At 49.0% G+C, this 19,803-nt stretch overlaps 1 protein-coding gene across 1 annotated transcript in view; it reads left to right on the forward strand.

The window, feature by feature from the left end:
• The window catches only part of MFSD8 (major facilitator superfamily domain containing 8), a 1,042,879-nt gene that overhangs the window by 932,004 nt on the left and 91,072 nt on the right, over positions 1–19,803 (forward strand). The window contains exons 10-11 of the mRNA XM_069631102.1: positions 10,199–10,302; positions 10,576–10,832. Of these exons, the coding sequence (XP_069487203.1) occupies positions 10,199–10,302; positions 10,576–10,832 (361 nt within the window). The remainder of the gene's footprint in view (positions 1–10,198; positions 10,303–10,575; positions 10,833–19,803) is intronic.

Here is a 19,803-nt window from a genome sequence, read left to right on the forward strand (position 1 = left end):
GGGAAAATATCAACGCTGGTTGAGGGCATGAAATACAGGGTATGGCGACTCATTATCATGAATACTCTAAGGTCACACATAGATGGCCACCCTTGAAGTTAGCACACGGGGCAGAGGCCTATCCTGGGAAAAGGTTTCGGCATGGAATTCTGGGGCTCTGGGGCATTGCTCAAAGGGGGAGTGGGTATCCTTATCAAAAAAGGAGTTGAATTTCTGTCTCCAAAACTTGGTCGGACGCAGAAGGGTGAGCCTTGCTAGTGGCGGGAACCCTCGGGAAGGTTGAAGTAACTATTGCCACGATCTACTCCCCCAATGTGGGACAGCTCAGATTTCTCTCTAGAACCATCCCCAAAATAATGTTGGAGGCTACTGGCCATATTGTGCTGGGTGGGGACTTTAATCTATGGGCAGATCACAACTTAGATCGGAAAGCAGGTCACCCAACCGTTGATAATGGAATGAGAGGGGATCGTAATGACTATGTAAGCATGATGCAAGTATATGCGCTGGGTGATGCATGGAGAGGTATGCACATTTTACTCTCCTCCACACAATACTTTCACTCGAATAGACTATATCTACCTCTCACAGGAGCTCTACGACATCACATCACATTCTGAGATCACCCCAATAACATGGTCCGATCATGACATGGTAACAGTTGATATACAGTGGGAACACTTACCGATCAGAGGTGTGAAATGGAGGTGCAATGAGGCCCTGTGGAGAGACCTTGTCTTTAGAGAGGAACTCGAAACAGAGATCAGAGAATATTTCAAAGTCAACGACACCGGGGAGGTCTCCAAACAGGGAGTGTGGGAAGCGGCCAAAGCGACCTGGAGGGGGATCCTTATACGGGAGGGAGCACGGAAGAAAAGAGAGAGAACCCTCATTGAAACTAGGCTTCGGGGCCACCTCATCCTCGGCGCTGCTAGGCAAGGAGGAGAAGATCTTGGAGGCGTACGGGAAAAAGCTGTACTCCAACGCCTACCTGCACCTGCGTCAAGCTAACGCGGATGCCATGCTTGCAGCGGCTAACCAGAGGTTGTGGCGGGAAATATCGGACTTCCTTCCGGAACTCCCAGCGCAGGGCCAGGCAAGCTTTAAGGCGGGTCTAGGAGAAGCCAAGCTGGTAGCGCAGGACATCATGGAGTCCACAGTGGCCCACATCGACACCTCTTGCCGGGCCATCTGCATCGCCACAGACATGAGAAGGACGGCCTGGCTTCGGGCTACAAAGTTTAACCCCAACGTCCAGGATCACATATTGGACCTTCCTTTCGAGGGTAGTGACCTCTTCCACTCTACCACCGATGAGGAATTGGATAAGAAGAACAGCTCACAAATCCCAAAATCTTTATCTATTCTTACGAAAGCCACGCCCAAGGTGTACACCCAGTCGCATCAACGCTCCAATCAGGGGCAGGCGTTTGGCGGGTTCCGGGGATTCCAGGAACGGAGGTCCAGACAACCTGACTGCTCGCCGAGTCAGCACCGGCGCATGCAACAAAAAGGGGGGGCAAGGGCTTCTTCCAGTCCCCCTCCTCAGCAGCAGCCTCAGAGAGCAAAAACGCATGACGCGTTCCTCCGGGTCCACGTGTCGCCAGTGGAGGGCAGGCTAGCCTCTCATGTGCATTTTTGGTGCCAGAACGTCACAGACCCATGGATCCTTTCGGTAGCATCCACGGGTTACCGCCTACCTATACCTCCCTCTCCTCCTTCCTCCCATACCCTCCCAGAGATTGGGACGGCAACTCTGTTGGCGGAGATCTGGTCTCGTGCGAGAGCCAGGCAGTGCAAGAAGTACCAGCCTCCCAGTGAGGATTAGGTTTCAATTTCAGGATTTTCCCCATACAAAAAAAGAACCAGGCTGGCCTGAGAGTTGTGTTGGACATTTCCACCCTCAACCTCTCCCTCCCTCTTCAGAAATTTAAGATGGTTACGCCAGCACTCATTGCAGAGACACTAGGCAAGGGAGATTGGATGTTCTCCCTGTACATGAAGGACGCTTACCTACACGTCCCGATTTGGCAGCCCCATCGCTCCTTCCTACGCTTCAGGATCATGGGCTGTCATTTCTAGTACAAGGTGCTACCATTTGGCCTCAACTCAGCCCCAGGGTATTTACCAGACTCATGAATGCAGTGGCAGCCCTCCTCAGGGCCCAGGGCCACCATGTCTACCCGTACCTGGACGACTGGCTCGTCAGGTCGAGATCCCCGGAGGCGGTTGTCCACACCTCCGCCGCGCTTATGAGTACACTCCATGACCTGGGGTTTACCATCAACCTCAAGAAGTCTCAGCTACAGCCCATGCAGAGCCTCAACTTCCTGGGCATCATCTGGGATACAAGCTCCGAGAAGGTACTTCCCTCGGAAGACAAGATTATGGCCAATAAGAGGGCCACTACGCACTTCCTTACCAGACCAGTTACTTCGGCTTGGTGGTACCAGCACCTACTGGGTATCATGGCAGTGGTCCTCTTGGCCCTGCCACACACGAGGCTCCGGATGAGGAGACTGCAGCTGCACTTCACAACCTCATGGAATCTGGAGAGGGGCTCCCAAGCGGAGCTGGTCAGCATACCACCTTCTCTCCACTGTGACCTCACGTGGTGGTCCAAGGACTGCAATCTGCAGACGGGCAGGCCTTTCCGGGAGCCGACTCCACAGCTCACCATTACTACAGAATCCTTCCTAGAGGGCTGGGGAGCCACTCTGGACAGCCACAGCGTCCATGGAGTCTGGACCCAGCAGGAGTTGCATATCAACTGGCTGGAACTCAGAGCCATTTGGCTAGCCCTCAGGGCCTTCCTTCCGCTCATCAGGGGAAGGAACATCCTGATCCAGACCGACAACTCCACCAGCATCTACTACGTCAACAAGAAGGGGGGTACCAGGTCCCCTCCACTGTGCAACCTAGCGGTCAGCATGTGGGAATGGGCCCTGGAAAACATCTACCTCAGGGCCGTCCACCTCCCGGGGGAGGCCAACTTGGAGGCAGACAGACTGAGTAGGCTGGGAGAAAACAATTACGAGCGACTAGGTGCTGCAGGAGGTTCTCAACACATAGGGCCATCCTCAGGTGGATCCATTTGCCTCTTGGAGGAACAGGAAGGGCCATCAGTTTGCGTCCTGGCAGGGACTAGGTCCTGGCTCCCTGGGCGACGCCATGCAGATTCAATGGGAGAGCATGATAGCATATGCTTTTCCGCCCACACCCCTGATCCCCAGGGTACTCTGCAAGATAAAGGAGGCTTGTCACCTCAGCATCATAGTTATATAGTGCCTTGGTGGCCGGCGAGACGGTGGTTCTCTGAATTGCTCAGCCTCTTGGACCGACCACCCATTCACCTGCCGCTGGGCCCAGCACCTCTCCTGTCCCAGCACGCGTCAGGGTTCTCCACCCCGCTCCTCAGAAGCTAGCCCTCGCAGCTTAGTTCCTCAGCAGATCACCCTCAAGCAACTGAACCTATCTTGGGCAAACCTGGAGATCATCCAGGGCGGTAGGAGCAAGGCGACTAGGAGCCAATACAGGAGTTAATGAAGCAGGTTGTGTCACTGGGCAGATTCTAAGGAAATCAACCCCACGACGTGCACGCTGGACGATGTGCTTTCGTTCTCGGTGCACCTTGCCCACTCAGGCGTACAGGTGGACACATGTTGCACCTATCTCGCAGCCATAGGGGCCTACAGAAATGCAGAGGAGGAGGTCTTCTCCTCTTCCAACCCAATAGTCAGGAAACATCTGGCGTGTCCTGTGCAGGCTTTACCCGCCCATCAAAAAGCCACACCCTGTGTGGCACCTCAATGTGGTGTTGGGCACACTGGTGCACAAACCCTTCGAGCCAATGGCGTCTGCGGACATCAGGCTGGTCACCATCAAGACAGCTCTGCTAGTAGGTCTCACATCCGCTCGCAGATTCAGCGAGATCCAGGCTCTGGTGGCTTCAGAACCCTATACCACTTTCCACAGGGATTAGGTGGTCCTGTAGACTCATCCGGCGTTCCTACCTAAGGTACCCTCTGCGTTACATCTAAACGTGGAAATAGTCCTACCTACATTCTTCGCTGACCCCAAGGACGAGGCTCAGAGAGTCTTGCACTGTCTGGATGTCAGACGAGCTCTGAAATTCTATCTGGATAGGACCAAGGGCTTCCGCAAGTCGGACACGCTTTTTGTCACCTTTGCGTGCTCCAGACCCGGTTATCAGGCATCCAAGGCCTCCATAGCAAGATGGGTGGTTGCGGCCATCAAGCCACTGCCAGCCAACATGCACGCCCATGCCGCCAGGGCCAAGGCCACGGCCATCGCCTTCCAGCGGCAGGTTCCGTGGCAGGTCATAAGCAGGGCAGCTACCTGGGCCACCCCTTCAGCTTTCTGTAAGCATTACTGTTTGGACGCCGGCTCTAAATCTGACGCGGCCTTCGGACAGGCGGTTCTAACAAACTTGTTTGCTTAAGGGGGGGTCTCCTCTCCACCCTGGAGCTACATTCAGTTGTAATCGCCCATACAGTATGGAGGAAAGGGGATGGGACGTAAGAGTAATTACAAGTTACTCACCATAGTGACTAACGTACGCTTAGTCCTTGGTCCCCTTTCCTCCATACGTCCCACCATCCTCCCCACTAATAATACTGGTGTCATTAGGCAATAATAAATATTGTTGACGCGTCAATGGGGACTGAGGAGTTGCACCGGTGGGCGGAGTCAGGGTAGCGCATGCTCCCAGGGCCGCACCCCCGGGTGCCTCTAAATTTAATGGAGAAGGTTTTTCTGGTGAAAAGGGTTCTGTCTCCCGTCCCGAGGAAGGGACGCCCATACAGAATGGAAGAAAGGGGACTAAGAGTACGTTAGTCACTACGGTGAGTAACTTGTAATTTTTTCCATATCTGTTCAGAGGCAAGGAATAGGGGAGTGGCCTATGCAGATTCACCATATACCACCTTTGGGGCCACATCACATATCGGGTGGCCTGACCTAGCCCAACTTGCGCCATCTAATGTCCTTAGAAATGTGATTTCATTGCACAAGCAGGAGGGGCAAGGATGTGTCACTTTGTCTAGGTTAGCATTGATTGGTAAGGTTTTCTAATCGTGCATAATAGAATCTCACAATGCTTTGCAAACTGGGCTTAATGAAATTCGGTACTGCTGTGCAAACATGGCAGGATGGAATCAGTTATCCTATGCGAACAGGGTATAATGGATTCTGACACTGCCAGTCTAACAGGGTATTTAAATGATAATGGTGTGAGGCGAGTACCTGAGTATTTAATGGCAATAATGTGAGTACCCGTGCTGTTTATGATTGTGATACCTGCCACCGGTTGTGAGTACCCATGCATATTATGACAATACATGAAAGATTATAATGGTACTCCCTGGGAATACAATGGCAGTTTCGAGGGGATTGGGTCCTCCGACGTATTCCATATCTATGACATGTAATTACCACAGCTGTGCTGCTTCGGAAACTTTTTTCGGCGTCTGCGTCCTGCGTCGATGACGTCGATGCACCGTCGTCGAGGACCTCCTCCGACGTCATCCGATGTGATAAGTAGGATGCACGACGCCCGTAGCCTCAGTTCCGTTTTTTCCGCGAACGTGTTGCTTCGTGAATCTCGGTTAACGCCTCGACTCTTTGGAGTTCTGTTCTTCTCGGTTCTTCGAACCTGTTCGTTTTTGTGAAAATCCTTCGTGTGAAGATGTCTTCTACTTCGTCTTCGACCCCGCGTCCGGGCTTCAAGAAGTGCGGGGAGTGTGGGTCCAAGATGTCGGTGACGGACTCGCACGACGCCTGCCTCTGGTGCCTCGGGGAGGCCCACGACACGGATGGGTTCTGGAGATCATGACCCACGGCTACTGTCTTCCCTTTCGGCACAGGCCTCGCGACAATCCACCGGGGAACCTCTCTTTGCAGAGTCCGGATCCGCTCCTTGCGCAGGAAATTCAAGCCCTGCTGGAGAAAGGCGCCATAGAACTGGTGCCTGTAGCGGAGAGGAACAAGGGATGGTATTCCCCTTATTTTTTGATTTCGAAGAAAGAAGGGGGATTGAGACCCATCATGGACTTGCGCGGTTTGAACAAACTCCTCAGGAAGGACAAGTTCAAGATGGTTACTCTCTCTCAAGTCCTCCAGGCCCTTCAGCTTCAGGACTGGTTGGTGTCACTCGACCTCAAGGATGCTTACTTCCATGTGCCGATCCATCCCAAGCACAAGAAGTACCTGAGGTTCGCGGTTGGCGACTCGCACTTTCAGTTTCGGGTCCTGCCGTTCGGATTGACCTCCGCCCCGAGGGTTTTCACCAAGCTCATGGTGGTGGTGGCAGCGCATCTCAGGCAAGGGGGGATTCACGTCTACCCCTACCTGGACGATTGGATGATCAGGGGGAGCTCTCCCGAGCAAGTCCTGGATCATCTGTCCGTCACCTGCCACTCCCTTCACAGGCTGGGCTTCTCCCTCAATTTAAAGAAGTCCCATTTGACGCCAACACAGCGGCTCCAGTACATCGGAGCAGTGCTCGACACTTCCCTGGGGCAGTGTTTTCCTCCCCAGGTGAAGGCTCTTCACATTCAGCAGATGGTGCACAAGTTTCAGCATGCCCAGACGCTCCCAGCGTTCGAGTTCTTGAGGTTGCTCGGCCTCATGGCATCCTGCATTCTTCTGGTGCCAGAGGCTCGCCTGCGGATGAGATCTTTGCAGCTGGCACTCAAGACGCAATGGTTTTAGTCCTCTGGCAGGATGTCGGACCCGGTTCAGGTGCCGCCCTCGGTCGCCCGGGACCTTCTGTGGTGGGCCGTCGAAGGCAACTTGATGAAGGGGGCTCCATTTTGGCTTCCCTGGCCGGAGGTGACGATCGTGACGGATGCATCCCTCACGGGATGGGGAGCTCATGCCAACGGGCTGACTGTCAGCGGTCGTTGGTCTCCATCGGAGTCCAGACTCCATATCAATCTGTTGGAGCTGAGGGCCGTCAGGCTAGCCCTGAAGGCTTTTCTGCCGACTGTGCGAGGAAAGAGTGTCCTGATCCTGACGGACAACACAGTGGCCATGCACTACCTCAACAAAAAGGGGGGGCAGGGTCACTTCCTCTGTGCAGGGAGGCGATGCAGCTCGAGTTCTGGGCCATCCAGCAGGAAGTTTCGATCTCGGCAGTTCATCTGGCCGGAGACGAAAATGTGACGGCGGACGCTCTGAGCAGGCAGAGCGCGATCTCTCACGAGTGGGAGTTGGCTCAGGAGATTCTCCTGGAGATCTTTGCCCTTTGGGGGACCCCTCAAGTGGATCTCTTCGCCTCCAGTGTCAACCGGAAGTGCGAAAGGTTTTGCTCGCGGGAATTTCCTCCAAAAGGAGCCTTAGGAGATGCGTTCGTGGTGGAGTGGTCATTCCCGCTGCTGTACGCATTTCCTCCAGTCCCCGTCATCCCGCAAGTGCTGCGGAGGTTACGGAGGTTCGGTTCCCGGATGATCCTCATTGCTCCGGCGTGGGCTCGGAAGACGTGGTACCCGGACCTTCTCGACTTGTCCATCTGCCCTCCACGTTGTCTTCCCTACCGAGACGATCTGCTCTCACGGGAGGGGGGTCAGGTTCTCCATCCAGAGGTCAGATCCCTCAACCTTCACGCTTGGCTTCTGAAAGGTTGAGGTATAAGGATTGGGACCTCCCTGAAGACGTGATGGAGGTGTTGCTTTCGGCCCGAAGGCCAGCAACAAAGTCTCTGTTCCGTTGCCGTTGGCGTAAGTTCTGCGACTGGTGCAGAGTTGAGAATGTGGATCCTTTTGCATGTGACATCCCCATGGTTCTGTCCTTTTTACTTTCTTTGGCCCACAGGGGCTTGCAAGTGGGTACCGTTAAAGGTTACCTGGCGGCGCTGTCTATCTTTAAGCGCTCGTCTGAAGAGTGTTCTTACTTTAAAATCCCTTTAATTTCACAGTTTCTGAAAGGGCTCACTAATGTGTTCCCTCGTCACCTTTCCTGGTGCCCGGTTGGGATTTAAACCTTGTTCTTAAGTTTCTTATGGGTGCTCCGTTTGAGCCTTTACATTCTTGCCCTTTGAGGCTGTTAACTCTGAAAACTGTGTTTTTAGTTGCGGTTACTTCCGCTCGCAGAGTGAGTGAGTTACAGGCACTTTCAGTTAAGCCACCCTTCACTGTATTTCACAAGGACAGGGTTGTCTTTAGAGTTCGTCCTTCTTTTCTTCCGAAGGTAGTGACGGAATTTCATTTGGCCCAGAAGGTTGTTCTTCCGGCATTCTATCCTCCTCCGCATCCTGGTAAGGAAGAGGAGATGCTCCATAGGCTTGATCCTAGGGGAGCTTTAAGCTTTTATGTTTCACGCATGTCCCGGGTTAGAGTGGACGATCAACTCTTTATTGGTTACGCTGGAAAGCGTTTGGGGCAAGCTGTGACGAAACAGACTTTGTCTCGCTGGATTATTCTGGCCATCTCGGAGTGTTACCGCTTGGCGCGGGTAAGGACCCACCGGCTGGCTTGCGGGCCCATTCTACCAGGGGTGTGGCTGCATCTACTGCCCTGCAGAGGGGTGTTCCTATTCGCAACATCTGTGATGCAGCCACCTGGGCTTCAGTACATACATTTGTACGTCACTATTCCCTTGATTCCATCCGAGGACAGGATCTGGCGTTTGGCAAGGCGGTCCTTTGCTCTGCTATTAGATTGGCTATTCTAAATTTTGATTCTAAATTCTTTCCCTCCTCCTTGCTCTGGTACTGCTTTGGGAGTCTGTCATAGATATGGAATACGTCGAAGGACCCAATCCCCTCGAAGAACAAGTTACTTTCTTACCTGGTAACGTTCTTTCGATGGGATGGTCCGACGATGTATTCCATATCGCTCCCGCCCTGCCTTCCCCGCTGCAGAATTTCTTTTGCGATTGCAGCTTACGTTCCGCAAGGCTTTGTATCTGACTGGCAGTTGACTAATGTCACACGTTCTGGGGGAAAAAACTACAACTGAGGCTACGGGCGTTGTGCGTCCTACTTATCACATCGGATGACGTCGGACGTCGGAGGAGGTCCTCGACGACGGCGCATCGACGTCATCGACGCAGGAGCCGAAAAAAGTTTCCGAAGCAGCACAGCTGTGGTGATTACATGTCATAGATATGGAATACGTCGTCGGACCATCCCATCGAAAGAACGTTACCAGGTAAGAAAGTAACTTGTTCATCTGGCAAATAATGTGGGTACCTGGGCAAAGATGCCAGTTTGTGACAAGAGCATGCACAACCACAGCTATTGGCTTTTTCAATTCTTGTTTGTGTTTAATGGCTCACTAGAGTGAAATGTGCATAATGGTTTTTGGTTGTTTTCTCTGATTATTTTTTCATGTAGGTTTTAACTTGTATTCCCATCCTGTTTTTGTCTTCATGCTTACTGGCTCCAAGTAGCCCACAGCACATTTCACAGATCGCATTTATAGTAACGGGAGCATCTCAGCTTTATACATATTAACAATTTGAGTCACAAGGGGATTCAGTGATTTACACACAATTGCATGATTACTGGTTAAGTTGCCAAAGTCCGGTTTACAACTTCCCATGCTCCAAGTTCAACAACCAAACTACCAGGCCAAGATGCTATCAATACAGCGAAGAAGCTATTTTTGGAGCCTCGTCCTACTTGTGGAAAACCACCACGTGACAGGATCCAGGTCATCCAGGGAATCAGAGCCCAGTACAGTGGTAAAAATCAGCTTAAACTGTACAGCTTCTGAATGGTTTAATTGTTTCTCTGCTGGTGATCGGCCAGGTGGTCTGGGTCAATGAATACAATTATAGTTTTGTCGTCATTCAAGTTTATAATTTCTCACCCCATTTCAAATCCGTGTTGGGTGCCTTTGACACAGTGTACTAACTTGGTGCTTTTCTTGGGCTGAAACAGCGAAAAAGTTGGCAGTTGGTAGCAGAGGATTAAAAGGTCTTTTAGAGTTGGCGCATAAGTGGCTTTGAGTAGATATTACATGAAAAGGGATGTGAATGCCTTTTTGAGTTCTGAATGCGGAAGGTGGTGGGAAAGGTTGGGAAGACCACCCATTGCAAGTACATATCCAGTTAATTTGCCCACTGATGACTTTATATATATGACAGTGTGAATATGGCCTCTTGAAATATAAAATTGAACTTGTTTTTAGGCCATTCACTATTTAACATACATGTTCATGTATTTATTTCATAGGACTGGTGAACGTGCAATCTTGTTCGGAGGCCTAGCAATAGTTTTTATTGGATTTTTTGTCCTATTGCCTTGGGGAAACCAGTTTCCGAAAATTAAATGGGAAGGTAATTCTTTTTTGTCTGTTTTTGTATTTATTATTTTCAAGTGCATAAACAATGCATAGCACATAACCTACAACAAAAAATCAGCTTCACAAATGCACAGCAATTGAATCCAGTATTTCTGATGTATGGACATCAATACCTTTAATATAACAATGATAATCCCCTCTTCCCTCCAACATGGTAAACTAATACTATTGTTAAAATGCATATTTTTCCAGTAATATTTTATTATACGAGCCAAAGTGTGCTGACCTTCTTTTGTCTCTCTTCCAGATATAAAGAATAGTACTATTCCTAAAAGCATTCTCCAAATGCCACATGCAGCTTCCTATGAGATGATCACTGAACCACCAGCCAATCGTACATCAGAACCAACAGGGTGTCCAGCAATACAGTCCTGGTGCCAGTATACACCAGTGATTCATCTGGCACAATACCTCAGCGCTGACATACTAATAGGCATGGGTTATCCAGTCTGTAATGTCATGTCATATACGTTATACTCAAAGATTCTAGGTCCCAAGCCTCAGGTAAGGATGCCTTGAGCAGAGAGCCATTTAGTAAGTTATCTTGTAACATTGACTTTGTGAATATACAGATTAAAATGCTAGAAATGTAATCATGAATTAATTGTGGCATTTTAACTTTTGCTTAACTTGTTCCCAATTGGCTGTACATCGTGTGGAAGCAACCACAGCCCACACGAAGAATTTAAAAGAGTAGCAAGGAACAGAAACAGTTTACTACTTTGCAATGCAATAAAATAACCCGTAGCGTGTCCCCTATTAAGCTGCAAGCAGCAACAACCCCTAATGCCCTGATTATACCTTTTGTTCGAGCTGATCAATGGACTTCTTTTCACTATGACTTAATTTGGTCTTGGAAAAGATTCTCATGCTGGAAAGGTACAGACTCTTGTTTCAGGGAAAAATCTCCCACTGGTTCTTTTTCACTTTCCCATGAACTTGCCGCTTCCTCTGTTCAAATGGCAGCATCCTTCCAAAAATAGAAACCGGTACATTGCAAAAACAGGTGCACTGCACTAGGCGATGGCTCACTAACCAGCATGCATTAGCCACCTACTGAGTACACCTGAATCTGAACGTGCAGCTATTCCAAATGGCTCCCTGACACCATCATCCATTCTATATGTGCCAAATAAATAATATCACATATTACTACGAAATATACTTAATTTAACATATAGCTGATGCAAAGGTATATCCCAAGTTATAAGTGCTCATCCCAAAAATTATTCAAAAATGGATTTCAAAATTACTTAATCACAGAAAATTAAATGAACCAGTAGAAATAAGTTCCTAATTTAACCGATGTTAACCATTGAAATCACTTAATTATACAGAATCTTTGTATTTATCCAATATCTGTATCCTTGGATGCAATCTATCTTAATTGCCTGCCTATATACAAACTATTGAGGCCTGTTGTAGCCTAAGTAGCCTGTCTGTTATGACCTGAGTTGCTTGTTTTTCCTTAAATTATTAAAGCCTGTTCTAATCTAGATTGCATGACTATATCAAAATTGTTAAGGCCTGTTGTAACCTAAGTTGCCTACAAACACATGTTTCTCCCATCAGGGCTTTCTCAAGGCTGACACTACATTATCAATTCTTACGTTTTGTACAAAGTTGTATCAATTGTATAATAAATGGATTGCACAGTTTTTTCATGATTAGCTGAGATGGCTAAATAATATACTAATTAATTTGATTAGCCTTATCCTACTTTTCTTTTTTCTATTTTGTCTTCATTGTCCCCCCTTTTTGCACCACTAATCGTGCAAAAACAATGCAATCAATTTATTATACAATTGGTACAAAATTGTATACAATTTAAGAATGTTATGTTGTTAACCCGTTCAAAGGGCTGGAATGGGTTGTAATGGCCTGGCAGCCCGAGCTCAAGGACCGAGTGAAACAAGGGCGTTTAAAAAGGGCAACGGGACGTTACTACATTTTCCAGCCCTTGGAATGGGTTGTTAACGCCATTAGCACCGGTCCCAAGGGCTCAGATGGGGCTAATACAAAGTATTTTCTTTCCGTGAATGGTTCGCATCGTGGTGTCCCGTTCACAGAAAGAAAATACTGTTCAAAGATGGCCACCATGGAATGGGAAGGCAGGCTCCATACAGAGCCCCTTTTCCCTTTCCCGGCGGCCTGCCGGAGCAGAGCTGAAGGAGCGGCAGCAGCTGGCCGCCGCCACAATGAGATAAGTGGGGATGGGAGGAAGTAAAAAGAAAAAAGAGAACAGAAGGCGGGGGGAAGATGGCGGGTGAACCAGCGATCAGGCGGCGGCTTGGAATGAGGGCTGAGAACACCAGTTTCAACATGCGTTCCTTGCTTCCTGATTGGCTGGCTCCCCTTCAAGGGTGCTAATGAGCCATTTGGCTTGCTACTGAAACCCTGGGCACCTATGGGTCCTTTAGATACAACACGCATGTGTCCTGAAAAGTGTATCTTGGCCACAGTGCAGCAGATATTGAAGAGTTAAACTGCTAATGATTAGACTCGACTACTGGATACGGGTGGCCGAGGCATACTCTTGTGGCCATTAACCCTTTAAGCGGACTCCTTTTGGCTTAGAAATCACCTCCTTCTGGTGATGTTGTCTCTTTTCAAAAATGATGCACATCTAAGAAGCATCAACAAGACACAATAGAGGCTTCTTCATCTTATAATAGGCCATACTTCCTTGGTGCCAGGCCTCCTTGATTCAATTTTACCAGCGCTTCTAACTCTGGCTTTAGCAAAGCCTTGCTCTCTTCATCAACAGAAAAAGTGTTGAATATCTAACTTTGACCCAATTTTGTCCATAGCAAGTCTCACACTGATTTGTTGGTGTTGTGCTTGCCAAGGGTATGTCAGTCCTTGAAGCATTAAACCCTCTGCATTGTCCACAAGGCCTTCTGGGGCCTGGGTCCTCAATACCTCCAACTCTCTCTTCGTAAATATCTTCCTACTCGAGCTCTTCGCTCCTCCACCTCCAACTCCCTCAGGGTCAGTCGCTTCTTCAAGCAACAAGTTGGTGGTAGGTCTTTCTTCGGCTGGGGGCCTCCCTCTGGAACAGTCTCCCTGCCTTTCTGAAACTTGAGGAAAACCATCTCTGGTTCTGGAAGCACCTCAAGACCTTCCTCTTTGCTTCTGTCTTCTCTCTTCCTCTACCCTGCTGATTTCCTGTCTGATACTGCACTGGTCAGCTGGCTAACCTCTGATTTTGGGCCCAGGTCCCTACCCGCCCAGTTGCACACCCGCACTGCCTCCCGGCAACCCTTGCACTTGGGTCTGTATCTGTAGCCCTACAGTCCCCCTACCTGCACTTTTGGACACCTGCTGTCTGCACTATCCTTGCACCTGCCACCTGCTGGCCGCACTTCTTGTTATTGTTTTGATCCCATGTACAGTACTGCTCCCTCCCCATTCCATGGCACTTTCCCCCCCCCCCTCCTCCCCTGCACTTGCTCAATCTCAATGTCACTTGGCCTAGTAAGATTGTTGTCTCTGTCCTCTCTCTGTTCCCCCTTCCTTGCCTTGTTGCGCCTTGAAATACTTGTGTATAGGCGTGTTACAAATGCCATATCATATCATTAGCAGACCATGCTGAAAACAAAAGCAGAAAGTATGGCCTCATGGGCAAGTAAGTCTGCAAATGGTAGCAGCTAAATCTGCCACAATTGCCAATCTGTTTTAATAGTTTAAACTGGGACAAGATACTTTGTTGTACAGACAAGTAACATTTTAAGACTGAACCCGTCCTTCAGGAAGACCAGTCAGTCTGTTATCTGGTAATATTGGCTAATTTCTTGTTGACGCAAACAATGACACATAAGAATCCGACCTCTCCTTCATTATGTCCATCGAGTTCTGTGTCATCCGAGCCGGCTGCTCAAGAGGGTGTTGTGATTTTACCTGGCCATGTAGGGGAACACCTATAGCTTACCTGTACCCAGCCCTTCTTGCACAATAAACTGTTGGACTCAGACAGGCAAAAATAAGACACACAACATCCGATAACTGTGATCATAAAAGGCTTGTTGTAGGCCATTTATTTTACCATACACAGGTCTAGATAACTATTGGTATATATATTTCTGAGGCTTGTGGAATCTGCTTAGAACACATGCTGTGCATAGGCCGACATCTAGTGGAAACTACTGAGTATTACAGTTGTTGTTTTCGAAACTCGAAAAGGGACGTTGACAGGGCGTGCCATTAATACTATCCCTAGTGTGATGTCCACTGTATCTATGATCCCTCATGCGTCGGGATCCCTCAGATTGTTTTTTTCTGCCATTCTAGACGGACGCGTATAGCGGCGTTCCTTTCGGCATAAAGCCATTGACTATTTACAATTAGCAATAGTATTTCTTTCTATCCTTTCACCGACCTCCGAAACACGACGCCAGTAAAGACAGAAAAACTTCCCGTCGAAGACTACCGCAATGGACCTTTCGGCCTTGGAAGGCCGCCCCGGGCCTCGGCCCAGACAGTAAGGAGAGAGGGGGGAGGACATTTTAGGATGCATATATTCCCCTTCCTACACTTTGTTCACCCATCTGCCATAAACTATAATTATGGAAAATAAACCTTTTAAATTTTGCCCCAAGTGTAATCGCAAGTTCCTGTGGTTAGACAAACACTTAGTTTGTAACTTGTGACTTCCAAGAGACCACGTCGAAACATCTTTATGAGTTTGCAGGCTCTTCAAGCCAAAGACGTTAAAAGACCGCTCCACGAAACGCTGGGCCCACTACGCCAAACAGCTTGAGGCCATGGAGGTGGAAGGCGCCTTTAGCGATGGCAGCGACGCCATCCTTACGGACGGCGAGGGTGACAGAGTAGCTCCAGCTACTCAAGCGCAGGCCCCCGACCCCGTAGGACAGGCCGGTGGCCATGTTGTGGGGACTCCATCCGGCGGCAGTAGCGCTACAAAAACACACACCACTAAGCACATACGCCCAGGTCGAGACTTGACACATGGGTTGAGTGATCGACAATGATCGACACCCAGGCAAAGGTCTGCTGAGTCCCAGTCCTCTGGCCAATCTCATTGAGATCGCCACATGACAGGGTCCAACAGTCGAAAGACGGCAAGCGTGTCGCTCGCAAAACTCCTTCCGAAGGTCGATCGTCTGCAGACGAGACCTCGGCCTTACCAGCAACCGAAATTCAACGCTCTGCGTCGGATAAGGTTACGGGCCCCAAGAAGTCTGTAAAACACTCCTCTGGGCCCAGGGGGAGGAGACATCACAAAAAGAGCCCTCAGAAGGACAAATCTAAATCATCCAAGCCCATAGAAAAACCTAGAGAATCTAGACCTAAGGTGATACCTCCCACAGATGAGGACCTAGGACTTTCCCCTCAATCTGCGATAATCCCAAATTGCAAAGAATGGTCTTCAGAGGACATTGACAGAGTGATGAAAAGAATGACCTTTAGCCAATTTTTTCGAGAAGAACCCTGATTGCCTTCAGAGCTTCAACTCCACTTCTCCCACCACAGCCCCATCTGACTCTCAAACCTCTGCCTTACCTACTCAACCCCCTTCTAAGATGTCTTGTTCAAATGTTCCTTTACAGAGTACAGTCATAGATCTCTATGACCCTGAATCAGACCAAGAAGATCTCTCCTTTGTAGATGCATCTGACCCTCAGCTTATTGATGAGGATACAGAGGACCCTTATTATGGGGATGACAAGGACCAAGAGGCAGACCAAGAGGCTAATATGTTCTCTATAGATTCCCCTCTTAACCAAGACACTCCAGTTGTCGATTCCTCTATTGATAATCAACCCCTCCTCAATGAAGTACTAGCCAAGGCGGCTTAGCACTTTCAGATTGACACCCAGGAGGTACAGGAGGATATAGACTTTGCAGAACAAATCCTTGGGGACAAGAAGACAGTGGCCCAGTTTATCCCACTACTAAAATCAGTGCAGCGCAGAATACAGCCATCCTTAGAAGCCCCTAATATCACAAGTGCCGTAAACCCACGTGTGGAGAAATTATTCAGGCCTGCCCCTTCAGAGCCATTATATATTACAGGGCAACTAAAACCAGACTCCTTAGTTGTGACTACAGCTAGAAAGAGAGCAGGCACACCCCTTGCTTCCTCCGAGGCTCCACCTGATAAGGAGAGCAAAAAGATCTATGCCATGGGCAAAAGGGTTGCCTCCTCTGCGGCCTATCAAACCAGGATAGCGAACAATGCAACTCTCTTGGCTAGTTACAACTGCCACAAGTGGGGAAAAAAATAAAATGGCTGCTTTACTTTCGTCTGCATCAGAGCCACTCAAATCTTAACTAGCACAGGTGGCTGCAGATTGGAGGGCTGTGTCTAGCTGTCTCCTTAAATCCAATTTTAACGCGGCGGACAATGCCGGAAGAGTCATTGCGCAAGGGATTAAGAGGCATGCACAGCTGCGCCATTCAGGGTTTAGACCAGAAACGCAGGCAAGTCTAATAAACATGATAGTGGAACTTAACGTGCTCTTCAGTAAAGCCGTTGAAGACGCATTTAAAACAGCAAAGAACAAGTATGACTCTCTTAAATCTTTAGGTCAACTCACTAACAAGCCTTCTGGACAGAGAGGTAACGGAATTTTTTCGCCTTTTTCGAGGCCAATACTCACAATGAGGATCCAGCTACAATCACGGCCAGGGTTCCTCCTGGGGAAATGATCAAGGCCAATCCTTCCAGGGCTATCCCAGAGGACAACGCAGAGATCGTGGGCGGGGCCCTGCTCGAGGTGGTACTCCACTTCAGATTAAGTGACATTCTGCATCAGGTGCCCTCCCATGCTTCTCCATCAGGACGACGCATTTCCAGCTTCACGCATGCATGGGAGGGATTCACCTCAGACAGATGGGTGCTGTCCACAGTAGCAGGCGGATACTGTACAGAACTACTCCAACGTCCCCACGACCACCCCCCACGACAGAAGATCCACTCAGAAGAACATCAGCGTATCCTTCTCGAAGAGATAGCCACACTTCTATTAAAGGACGCCATAGAAGTCGTCCCGGCCAACCAGGTAAACAGGGGTATTTATTCAACTTACTTCCTTGTGCCAAAGAAAGATCTAACAATGCGCCCAGTATTAGATTTGTGCCCTGCAAACAAGTATGTCAAACCACAAAAGTTCTGCATGACCACGCTACAAGAGGTAATCCCTCTACTAAAAAGGGGGGGATTACATGGCAACACTGGATATGAAAGATGCCTATTTTCATATTTCAATGTTACCAGCGCACAGAAGATTCTTCCGTTTCAAGATAGTGAACCAGCACTACCAATTTAAGGTGCTGCCCTTTGGAATAGCCTCGGCTCCCAGGGTATTTACAAAGGTACTGGTGGTGGTGGCAGCGCAATCCCAGTGTACCCTTAATTCAGAGAACAATCAACCTCCACTTTCACTTGGGCTTCTCCATCAACGAGAAAAAGGCAAGCCTAGTGCCAAGCACTTCAGAACAGTTCCTAGGAGCTGTCTTAAACACAGAGGAGGGGGTTGGTCTTTCCATCAGAGGAAAGAATAAAAAATGTGTTACTGCAAATACCACATTATCAGGCTGGTCACCAGATAAGGGTGCGCAAAGCTATGCGTTTAATAGGCATGATGGCATCTTGCATTTACCTGGTTTCTCAGGCGCGTCTGCGCATGCAACCCATGCAGGAGTGGTTGGCGAAACAGTGGTCTCAGGAAAGCGGTCAGTGGGACGATCTAGTGGTCGTTTTGCCAACACTTGTACAAAATCTTCACTAGTGGACAAGAGAAAATCTAACGAAAGGGAAACCTTTCTACGATCCAGAGGTACAGGCGATTGTCACGATAGACGCCTAACTGGCATGGTGGGGGGCCTCACTACCTTCACCACACAGCTCAGGGTCTGTGGTCTCACACTATGGCTCAGAACCATATCAATCTGCTGGAACTTCTGGCAGTATTCAAAGCCCTTTGGGCATTGAAACCCCATTTAACAAACCTATCTGTGCAGTTCCTAACAGACAGCACAACAGCAATGTTTTATATCAACAAACAGGAGGGTGCACATTCTCCAAATCTGTCCAGACTTGCACAGCAAATTTGGAGATGGGCACTCAAACGGAAGATGTTCCTGTCATCACAACATGTTCCAGGGGAACTCAACTCTCTAGCAGACTCGTTGAGCAGAGATCCCCTACCACAGGAACACGAGTGGCGTCTACACGAAGGAGTCGTAGAACACCTCTTCTCTCAATGGGGTTTCCCACCTATAGACTTATTTGCCACAAGCGAAAACAGTCAATGCCCAGACTTTGCGTCCAGGTTCCCCGAGCCAGGCTCCAAAGGCAACGCCCTATGGATGAACTGTTTAGGGAAATTTGCTTACGCTTTTACCCCCAACACCTCTCATGAGGAAGGCGGTGAACAAGATACACAAGGAACCGATGACGCTTATCCTAGTTTCTCCTATGTGGGCAACACTACCATGGTATCCACATCTGCGGAACCTGGCGATGTGCGATCCCATCAAACTCCCGTGCCAGTACGACCTACTCACCCAGCACGAGGGAGTAACAGTGTACCCGCAGCCCCTCTCAATGAGCTTGGCAGCATGGCCCCTGAGGTCATAGAGTTCGGACATCTCAACCTGCCACAGAGATGCATGGATATCTTGAAAGAATCAAGAAAACCAAACACTAGGTACTGTTACTTTGACAAATGGAGGAGATTCGTAATTTGGTGCCAGGCTAAACAGATCAACCCCATAGAATGTACTCCATCCCACATTCTAACTTATATGCTCCATTTGCTAAATGCGGGGTTAGTGTTTAACTCCCTAAAAGTCCACCTGGCGGCTTTGTCAGCCGACACGACCTATCGTAATAAGATCTCATGGTGGAAAATACGAGTCATCAAAGCATTTATGGAAGGGGTAAAGAGACTCCACCCTCCAATTTCTAACCCGCCCGCCAGGTTGGGACCTCAATGTGGTACTCGCTAAGCTCATGGGACCCCCTTTCGGGTCTATGCACAAGTCAGTCTCAAACACCTGACTTATAAAACTGCCTTCTTAGTGGCTATCACTTCCATAAGAAGGGTTAGTGAAATCCAAGCATTGTCAGTGCAGGATCATTTCTTTGTTGTACACAAAGACAAGATGGTTTTACATACTCACCCTAGGTTCTCATCTAAATTCATCTCCAAATTTCATGTAAACCAGTCAGTTGAGCTACCGGCTTTCTTCCAGGAACCCAACCGCTCAGCTGAGGTAAAAGTCCACACGCTAGATGTGAGGAGAGCAGTCCTCTACTACGTAGACAAGACCAGACCGCTAAGACAAACAGATCAATTGTTTGTATCCATAGCGCCAGGCAGAGAAGGTGACCACATCTCTAAGAATGCCATCTCTAGGTGGATAGTCAGATGTATCCAACTGTGCTTTTCCCCATCAGATAAAACACTGCCTTTTACGCCCAGGGCTCACTCCACAAGAGGTACTA

Source organism: Ambystoma mexicanum, chromosome 6q (assembly GCF_040938575.1).
Source record: "Ambystoma mexicanum isolate Mex_15411 chromosome 6q, UKY_AmexF1_1, whole genome shotgun sequence".
Taxonomy (NCBI): domain Eukaryota; kingdom Metazoa; phylum Chordata; class Amphibia; order Caudata; family Ambystomatidae; genus Ambystoma; species Ambystoma mexicanum.